Here is a 10,835-nt window from a genome sequence, read left to right on the forward strand (position 1 = left end):
TACCGCAAAGCCTACAGGGCTTTGAGCAACTTACTCTTTAATTATGCTTAATTAAGTAGAAAATAGAGAATATGAAGAAGCACATAAATACTGTGATCTAAAAGAGATCTTTTGATCAAGTTTATTCAAGCATTCCAAATTTATACGCGTTTGTCATGGCGCGAGTTCTTCACAGTGTAGCACAAATTTAATTTCTAGTTATAATGTAATAAATAAATTTTAATAATAAACACTGCATGCTGTGTACGGTCGGGTTGGTGAAATAATGTTACACGGGGGATAAGGAGATGCTTCTGTCTAGAGTTTATTTATTTTATTTGAAAGATTCGAACTGCCAACAAAGAGACTTCATTTCATGTATATAGGAAGTCTAAGTTGATTTTTCGTACGAAATAACCGTAACTTGGTCTTCATATAGGTTTACCAGAACTTGATTCCTCATTGCATGGTACAGTCGATATTAGAAACACACTTTTTGGATTAACCGAAACCTCGTTTTTACCAAATCAAAATTTTTAGATAAAGCTTCGATAGTAGGAAAAATAGATCAAACTATTCTAAAGTTTATTTAACTATATTTCAAATTGCCTATTTGTCATTCAATTTCGGTAGATATAGTCCCGACAATCCATCGGAAATAAGTTATTGTACCATATCCAAGCGCCTTTCGCTAAAAAATTCCAAAGACAGAAAATAATCTTTAGGCTAATTGTCAAAAATATATTTTTTGAGTGGTGTTCTGGCTTATCATCCGAAAGGCAATTGAAGAAGTCAATTTATTCCATTAAAGTTTGTTCTATGCTATATTAGTAGATGTAAATCGTAACACGAAGTCGACGCACGGATTCCCGAAAGATTAGAAATGATATTTAAAATAAATATATTAATTTAATTATCTTATAAGTTTCTCCAACTCAGTACTTTGACTGGAATGATGCTTACGTTGCAGTTGACTTCCTAGCACCTTTAACCAGTATAACCGTTGAACTGCAGTAGACATCCCACTGCTCCAAAGTAGCCCTATAATCATACAAAAATAGCGAACTTTTAGAAGAAAAAAAAATAAGCAAAGCAGAGTGACCACTCAAGACGCAGAAGAAATCTGCAGTCCTTTCTTTGTTTTCCAAAAATTTTCCTGGGTTATTTAAATCATTTAATTTAAACCTACAAAATCAAACAACTCATAATTTATAGAATGTTTCAAAATGGAAAAAATTTATAAATTTTTTTTCTATACCTTAAGACTCTTCCAGACTTAATTGAATATACGTAATTAATGCGGCGTTTGGATAGCAGACCGCTATCCTCATTAGGCTAATTTACATCTATACCCTGGTGGACCAAATGAAGGGAAAAGGTACGCTACAACGTATGATTATAGTATCCCTTCCGTATTTTGCAAAAGAACTTTAAAAAACAGCAAGATATACACATTTAACTTGTTGAAATTCAGATTCTACGAGAAATTTTCCATTAGAATGTCACGGAGTAATTCTAATACTTATTTTTTCAGCGTTAAAAACTTTAAAAATTATAATACATGTGAATTACATGGAGAAAAGGCAAGTTCAAGCACATTTTCTTTTAACAGCAGTATAAGCATTATTCGTCCGTAACTGTAAGAATTTTGGCTCAGTGCTAGCGCCATACAGTGGAAACCAGAGATAACAAGGCTACGACGTAAGTGACAGGAAATATGTCAGAGAGGTTACAACCATTAACACATAGTTAAGACACGGTATGAAGTTTTACTCCACCAAACAAACATCTTTGTCAGTATAAAAAGTATAAAGCAAGCTAGATTTTATCATCGCGACGTGTGACACATTTTGTATCGATTTTATTTAATATATTTTCTTGGCGTGAATATACTTTTATCAAACGAATTTTGTAATGGACAACCCCGGTTAAATTTTAACATAATGTTTGATTCTATAAGTGTATAATAGAAACTCTTAAAGTTGTACCGACAACCCAGAGGATGAAATTTCGTATTCGAGCGGACTTAGCACTGAGGAAGAGGATTCAGAACTGTAGGTAAAGGATTTTCTGAAATTTTCATTTTTACATTCTAATAAGAGAACGTTTTTGTAAAATGTCTACGTTTTGAGACCGCCTGAAACCGAAAAACAGGTTTTTTACGAATTTATATGTATTTATGTGCATATTTATGTATTCTTGTATGGCCGTATGTACGTATGACTGTGAGCATGATAACTTTTGAAAACATTAATTTTTCAGATTAGACTTTTTTGTACATTGAAAAATTCTGTGTACGGTTATTAGTAGTGCCAACCCTATCCGACTCCTTAAGAAGGTATCCTTAAATATATACTTTTAAGTGGTAGTATAAAGAAGATCCGACAGAGAACGCCACTACTGCCTCTACACAGTTTAACATTGTTCCTTATATGCTCTTATAGAATTGTAATATATTTATTATTCAAAAAATGTTATATTTACAATAATTAAGTGATCTCGCGTGTAAAAAATTGATTATAATTATTTAGTGAAAGTTTGTACTAACTGGAAATGGTTGGACACAGGTGCATGGTACCGAATTGTAATTCGGGATACGATGTCCCTAATAAAGAATCTTCTTATCATTTCACGGTTCGATCTGAAGCAAATAGATGATTGAAATGGGAAAAGGCGATTACGAGGAAATATTATGCATTCAAACCGCAAAGTAGAGGATTGAATACATTGTTTACCTTTTTACATTTAAAAACATGAATTAAATGTACTGTGCGTGGTTGCTTTAGGGGGAGAGGGATCGAAGAAAGGCCACGCTGGTCCACATAGGGTGTGGGGGGGGGGGGGGGGGGGGTACGAGTTCGAGCCACGTGGTTTTATATTCAGATGTAAAAAATAATTATAAAACGAAAAGCTTAATCTTTTTTTGAAATAGAGCGCGGAGTCCTAAATTCAATCCCAGCGAACCGAATCGAGTTCAGTCAAGTGGCTCTTCTCTCCACTACCGCGTGCCCCTTATTCAAGTCTTTTTGTTTGTTTGCATTAGTTAACGAGTCCAGACAAGAAAATTCTGGCCATAACCACATGTGTGGTTGCTACGACTCATAACTTTTTATTGGTGGGTGAGGGGAAGGGGGTCAAAAATTGACAAAAATTGTATCGTGTGTTCTATGGAAGCCCCCTTTGGCGCAAATAGAATTATATGCTATTCTAAGCTCAAAGAAATGTTAAAACATTGATTCAGAATTATTGAAATTTATATCGACTACGTTTCTCGCTTCAAATTTTATTTGCACTACAAGTCAATTTCCCAAAAAATCGACACGAAAATCTGGCTTAAGGGTGTTGGTTAAATCCAACTTTGAATTTTTTTTATAGGTAGGGCACTGACTCAATATATATTTTTTCCGAAGGAGTTGCGAACGAAAGAAAGAAAACTTGTCGAATATCCGGGGTTTTGCGAGATCCACGGATTAATAAAATGTTGAAAAATCAAAAAATGTATTGAGGAAATGATTATTTCACGACAAATATGAATTTTGAGAAAGAAAGAAATCAGTGAGTAGCAGACGGCAGAATTTGAATGGTTAGAATCGTTTGCAAATTTATTTTTTTACACAAAATTCTGACATAATAGAAGAATCCTCGAGATATACCAGGTTTTCAAAGGTCTACGTCTTGATGATGGTGACCCTAAATTTTACGAAATACGTTACGAAATGAGAAAAAGTTCAGACAAAATTGACATGCCCTGTGTGTGTCTTATAACTGTATTTGAAAATCAGCCACCAGGCTAGCTGTCAACTTCACGCCATGCCCCGAAACAGTAGAGGTTAGAGTTTTTAAAGGTTTATTTATGAAAATAAAGAAACAATATGTTCATACACGAGATAGATTATAGAGTTGAGAGATTTCTTCGTTAAAACAATGAAACAATATATTTATAAACAAGAGAGACTAGAGAGCTTAGAGGTTTCTTTGTGAAAACATTGAAACAGTATATTTTTATATAAGTGAGGCTAGAGGATTCAAAAGTTTCTGTGGAAAAAAAACGAAAAAAGATATTTATATACACGAGAGACTTGAGTGTTCAAAGGTTTATTTGTAGAAAGAAAGAAACAAAAAAACTATATACAACAGACGTTAGAGATTTTAGAGGATTTTACGTGAAAACATAGAAACAATACTCTAAGTGCACATCAGAGATTAGAGGTTTCTTCCGCTACGGCAAAGAAACAGTACAGACAAAAATAGTAAGAAATACAATAATTGTATGTATTTATTATTTTAGCGGTCACTTTTGACGCGCTTATGGCATATCGCACGTGCACGGCCGCCTTGTCTTCTCATTTGCTGTGCGTGATGTCTGACGGAGATGAGGTTCGTGTGCCGGAGCAGGGGCAGGTCGAAATAGACTATTCATATTGAATGAAACTACATGAATATCATGAGTTTACATTCACGAAATGGCAAGATACAAAAGAATATGTTAAACATACTGAACATATATAATGTATAAAGTGTCTCTAAATATTAAATTGTCCAGTTTTGATAAATCCATTAATTATAGTGCATATGCAAAGTTACACCTTCTTGATTTTTCCCCGTTTGCTGTGCGCGGGGTCTAACCGAGACGATTGACACTGTCAATTTTGAGGATAAATATACATAAGCATAGAAACTTCTTTAATTAAAAAGATTTTTTTTTATTGAAAAGATGATGGTCAGTTTTTGCGACATCTTTGGCGTTGTACGTAAATAAGGCCACGCAACACTGTCCCGACTCTAGTTGCCAATTAATCTCTCTAGCACTCACCCCAAGTGAAGAGCCCCACAAAGTCGTTATGTGAGGTTTCCCACTTTTGGGTCCATTAGTATTCAAGGTCTTTTGTTTCAGGCGCCATTCACTTGACAGACACTCTTTTCATTAACTATTTGTCGCCATACTTTTCTGTCCTAGCATACTTCTCTAGCCTCCTTCACGTCCATGAATTTGTTCATAAAAGCTGTCGAACTATTTTAACCGATTTCTTTCCCATGTGTCCACTAGTGTTTAATAATAATTATTATGTGTTATTAAAAACAAAATATAAAATAAAAAACTATTAAGCCCAACAACGCCATGCCAAATGTAACATCGCGTGTGATGTTTATGAAAACTTAAGAGACGAAAACACCAAAGCATTTAATTGTTTTTGAAGGCGAATAATAAGATGCTAATAACATTACAGGCAACGGCAGAAGAAACTGCGGACGCAAAGATAACTAAACCTACAGTACTAGAGGCAAATAAATTAGATTCTATAACAAGCAAAGAAATAGTAGTTTCTCCTTCCCAAAATAATAATAAGAATGATCAAAATGATCATAACAATATAAATAGACAAGCATCAAATAATTTAGAAGTAACAGTTGATGTCACAGATAATTTCAATGAATTAAAACGATCTTGAAATACAGAAAAAAAATTGCCGCAAAAATATATATCAAACAAAATTATAAACTAACTAAAAATCTATTGTGAATTTAGGGATAGGTTATTTAGAACCATAATTTATGTTTAATAAAATTTTAGATTTCATAAATAAAAATGCGTAAAATCCTACTTAGAAATATCATTATAAATCATCTAGATGAAATTTGCAACAAACGAATTTTAGAGATAAAGGAGCCAAAAAATATAACACAAAAAATGAAAGAATTGAAAAGAGTTAAAGTAAATTTAACACATTCATCGATAATCAAAGACACATAGTATTATAATTGGAATTTTGACTTCGGAGGGAGTAGAATGTGAATCCAATGATTCGGGGTTAGAAAAAGATGTGTCTGAGATTGGGAGGGAGGATGAAGGTTGTTCAGAAGAAGATGAAGAACATTTAGATAGAGATTACAATGTGTAACTCAGAGAAGGAAACTGATTTTTATGAATTGTTATAGCACATGGCTTTGGGCCACAATTCACCAAATTATTTCTAAAAAGTACAAAAATTAGAAAAAAAATCTCAAAGACGTAAAATTCGAAAATTCAATTTTGAAATGCATAACATGCATCATGGCAAAAATAGATAAATGACCATTTAAAGTGGAAAGAAATAGGGGCACAAGGCAGCTTTAAAGAATACACACCAATATAAGGGCACCAATAAGGCCTACATCACAACCAGGGCAAAAGAAGTTTATTATAGTTGTTATAGTCGATTACACTAGATTAGCGAGAACATACAGAGTGAAAACTGAAGATGAATCCGAAGTATATTTAAGCAGATTGTTGCGCACTACAAGAAATATATAGGATAAAGATAAAAAAGTTTGTAATAATAGGTCAGATCAAGGAAAAGAATTAATGGGGTGGGGGACATAATAGAAAAAAATAGAAAAAGAAGGTATAGAAGCAGAATTTTCACCACCGTATATACTACAATTAACTGAAACAGCAGAAGAAATTAAATAAAACATTACAAGAAAAAATGAGATCACTGATGTTTGAATCGGGATTACCTATAAGAGCATGTGGGAATCAGCAGCAGAATCCGCTCTACACATTTAAATCAAAACACCACACAAAACAATAGAGTTTGACACCTCACCTAATAATTTTGCACCAGGAATCAATAGTCAAATTGTTTCAGTAGAATACACGGCAACGTGATTGTAGCATCCAAAATCAGGAAAGTTTTTAGAGTCGAGACACGTCAGATTTAATGCAAAACAAACTAGAATGGGACAAAGCAATCAGAGAAGAATTTAGAACAATAAAGGGAAACAATAATTAGAAATAGGTAAACTGACCATCAACAATGAAGGATGGACGTAGAGTTAACATTATAAACTTAAAATGGGTATTTAAAAGAAAAATAGTGGAAAACAGATGGAAAGAATACGAAATAAAAGAAGCCTACGTGCCAGTATCAAGATTACCTTTAGTTACATCGGCATTAGCTATAATTAACAAATATGACTTAGAAGCAAAACAATTAGCTGTAAAGATAGCCTACTTAAATGGAAAATGAGAGGAAGAAATTTACTTAACAATTAAAGTGTAGCAACGAAACCAGAGAAAACAAAGTATACAAATTTGAAAGAGCAATATAAGGATTAAAAATTAACGGGAAAAATGGAATAAAAGATTTTCAGAAGTATTAAAATTAGGATTACAGCATGATCTACATGAAACATGTTTGTTCACATGGAGAAAACAAGAGAAAATGCGATTGATTCCACTTGCCTTGCTATTTTATAATTGATTTTTAATTGACAATGATCTATACATACTCATGATTTATATATGCCTGTGATTATTACATTTGAAACTGATTTATTTACATGTATGCAATAACTATGTTCTATGCCTGATATAAAATTTTTTATTTGATATGGCGATATTTATATGTGAATGCAGAGGTTAAACCAATCACGAGAAAAAGCCACAAACAGAAATTAAAATAACAATTTCCTTTTACGTTAATAAAAATCAAAATTGACTCTAGCTTCAAAGGAGTAAAACTGTGATTGAAATAGAAACAAAGAAAGAATTTATGAAACATATCGATATTCTATTTAAGGGGATGCTCTTCGTGACCACGTGACCAAACTAGTCCCCGGTTATGAGCATTTTTTTGGTGTTCACTATATCCACACGGACTGAGATATCGTATTTAAAATTTAACAGATTAAATAAAAAGCACTAAAGAACGTTTTTATACATCAATATGTTTGTAGTTTAACAGATTATTCCGGGTACAATCGTTGCAACTCCCTTATAAGGTATCGATACCTCTCTTTCTTTTCATTCTCCTTGGTTATGATGTTTTTGTCAGCTGGTGCCGAAAATTCGATAACGAACATGGTTCGCTTCTCGAAATCAAGAAGAACCATGTCAGGCCTCGAGTGAGAAACAGAAACAATTGTCGAGAATATAAAGTTCCAGTATATGCGGCACTTCCCATTCTCGACAATTTACTTGATTTCCCTAGGAGCATTTAGAGGAGCGATATTAAGGTTAATGCCGTAAGAGTGACACATATGGTAATAAAACACTCTTAGTGCCTCATTGTGCCTTTAAATGTAGGTCGTTCCCGCGAGAGTTGGACAACTAGATAGTATGTAAGCTAAATGCTCGGGGTGTGAATTGCACGCCCTGCATCTATCATCAGGAATGTCTTGGCTCAAAATATGGTGATGGTATCTTAAGGTGGAAATGACACCGTGTTGGCATGAAAAAATGAAACCCTCCGTACCAGACTTCAATCCGGGCAATTTAAGGAAAGCAAACGTTAGCTCACAAGACATTGACTGATCCTTCACATTTCTGTGGAAGATACCGTACACCCTCTTATCGAGGAGCTGTTCACGAAAGTTTTTCTCTTGTGCTTTCTTAATCCGGGATTTCAGGAGTGAGTACTCGAGATAGATAAGATTTGATGCATTTTGCTCACCCCTAATATTGAAGTCAAGTCCGAGTGTTTCTGCAGCCTCCTCCGCTGCTTTGTACAGAAGCGCTCCTCTGCGCACTTCTTCGTGATTCCTGACCATTTTAAGACCCCCTTGACGGCGTGAGATGTACAGTCGCGGAACGGAAGACTTAAGATGCATGCTTTTGTTCATGTGCGTAACCTTTCTTGTCCCGATAACAAGGGATCTGAGCTCGTTCTTCGTACATGGAACTACTCCAAATGAATAGAGTACTACCGGGACGACAAGCATGTTCGTTGCAGATACTTTGTTCCTCGCCGACAGTTCGGAAAACCAAATCTGTCGGATGAGACGTTTGTATCTGCTTCGGAGAGTATCCTTCATAGATCATCCTGAATGCGGCTCTGTGGCACGCCCAGGTATGTATAAGTCTCTCCAGCGCGAAGGTGTCGTATAGCGCTTCTATTAACGAGCTCAGGATCTTCAGGGATGCCATTAAGTTTTCCTCGCTTCAAATAAACCTTGGCGCATTTGTCTAACCCAAATTCCATTTTAATTTCCTTAGTATATCGCTCGACAATCCCTAGAGCTAGATGTAGTTCCTCTTTGTTTTTAGGATAGATCTTAAGATCGTCCATGTAAAATACATGAGTGATCTTGTACTTTCGATCTGCAGGTTTGCCGCACAAGTACCCGTCGGAATGGCGAAGTGCTAGAGATAGTGGCAATAATGTAGGGCAAAAGAGGAGTGGGCTCATGGTGTCGCCCTGAAAGACACCTCTCTGAAAGGTGAACTTGTTAGTTGTCACACGATTTTTTCTAGATGAGATAGTAAATCTAGTTTTCCAAAGCGGCATCAATCTCTCTATGCACCTAACTACTTGCGGATGAACCTTTAAGATTTCCAAAAGACAGATAATAAGTCTATGGGAGGTCGAATCGACAGCTTTCCGATAATCAATCCAGGCCATCGATAGGTCACGCTGGTAGAATGCTGCATCTTTACAGACACATCTATCGATGAGCAGGTTCTCCCGACATCCAGCTACGCCTTTCTTTGAGCCTCGTTGTTCATACATTTCTTGACACACAGGTTCAATTGCCCGAACAATCCTACCATTTAGGATAGGTGTGAATATCTTATAAAGTGTATTCAGACAAGTTATTGGCCTGCAATTCTTCGGGTCAGCTGTTGCCTATTTTCGGCAGGAGTATTGTGCGCCCTTCCACCAACCACTCCGGAATCGGTTCTTCCGACTTCAAATATGAGGTGAAAATACGGGCCAAATGCTGATGGGTTGAAGAAAACTTCTTCCACCAGAAGGTTTTGATACAATCTGGTCCCGGTGCGGAATAGTTCTTCATCCCTCTCAATACTTTTTTCACCTCCTCGGTAGTGATGTGTAGGCATTCTTTATTAGGTGTTATGAGGGCTACACATAACTCCTTGAAGCTATTTATATTTTCTGAGTCTTCGTCCAGTCTATGCTGCACTTCGTAGACTTCTCTCCAAAATACTTCGACCTCCTCTGGTTTGGGTGAGTGTTCGACAGTAGCCGGAGGGTTTTGGAAGAGTCGAGGTGGGTCAGAGAGAAACTGTTGATTTTCTCTAACCCACCTCTCCCTCCGCTCTAGACTTCTCTTAGCGTCAGATAGTATCTGTATTCTCTCAACAATATGCTGCCTGATGGTCAACAGCTTTGACTTGTTAAGTGTGTGATAACGGGTCCGGAGTTCGCGCGCGAACTTTCGAACCTTGGCGGTAAAATTCCTGCCAGATGTGACGTAGTCAATCACACACTGAATGCGGGACGCGTACTGTCTTGCCCAGCCTATCTTTATAGCAAGTTGATGCATTCGTCTTTTGGTCTCTTTGATCAAAAGTTGGTTTTGTTTTACGGTTCGCATCGGCCAAAGCTCTCGCTGCATTATATACACAATGATTGATGGCCCAGAGGTCAGATTCTCCGCAAAAATGTCCACGAAGCTCGTCATCCATTTCAGCCAGATTTTTAGGCTTGAGAGAAACCTTGGTGTTGATGTTTCTGCGGGTCGTAAATCATCGCTCTTCCTCTATTGGATGCCTGCCCGCGGTTGGTCTTAGTGTCGCCTCTTTTTCTTTGTTGCCCGCTTGTTCTAACTGTGGTAGAGTAGGCGTTCCGCTTACAAAGCACCTTTTTCGGAGGAGTTCAGCATGGTTTCGCAGACGTTGCTGCGAAAAGTGCGATAGCTCCGGGTGTTTCTCGCATATATATATATATATATAATGGCCAGTATACAGGCGTTCTTATGTATATCTTTTTTTGTGTTTCTTGTGACTGTGCTTTAGTTTACTGTGTTTTGTTGCGAGAGCTGTTACAAAAGTGAACATTTTTTAAAGTATAATGGCTCCGCTTACTAGGAGTAACAGCAGAAGAAAGAAAAATTGAGATCAGAGAAGATAT

General features: G+C 36.1%; 1 protein-coding gene across 4 annotated transcripts in view; it reads right to left on the reverse strand.

Annotated features, from left to right (window-relative positions):
* Positions 1-280: 280 nt before the first annotated feature.
* LOC117174080 (pantothenate kinase 3) overlaps positions 281-10,835 on the reverse strand; it is a 267,760-nt gene continuing 257,205 nt past the window's right edge. For all 4 annotated transcript variants that reach the window (XM_033362763.1, XM_033362762.1, XM_033362761.1 and 1 more), the window contains one exon: positions 281-1,020. In XM_033362763.1, coding sequence (XP_033218654.1) covers positions 967-1,020 — 54 coding nt within the window. In that variant the 3' untranslated portion in view covers positions 281-966. The remainder of the gene's footprint in view (positions 1,021-10,835) is intronic.

This window comes from Belonocnema kinseyi, chromosome 6, assembly GCF_010883055.1.
Source record: "Belonocnema kinseyi isolate 2016_QV_RU_SX_M_011 chromosome 6, B_treatae_v1, whole genome shotgun sequence".
Classification (NCBI taxonomy): domain Eukaryota; kingdom Metazoa; phylum Arthropoda; class Insecta; order Hymenoptera; family Cynipidae; genus Belonocnema; species Belonocnema kinseyi.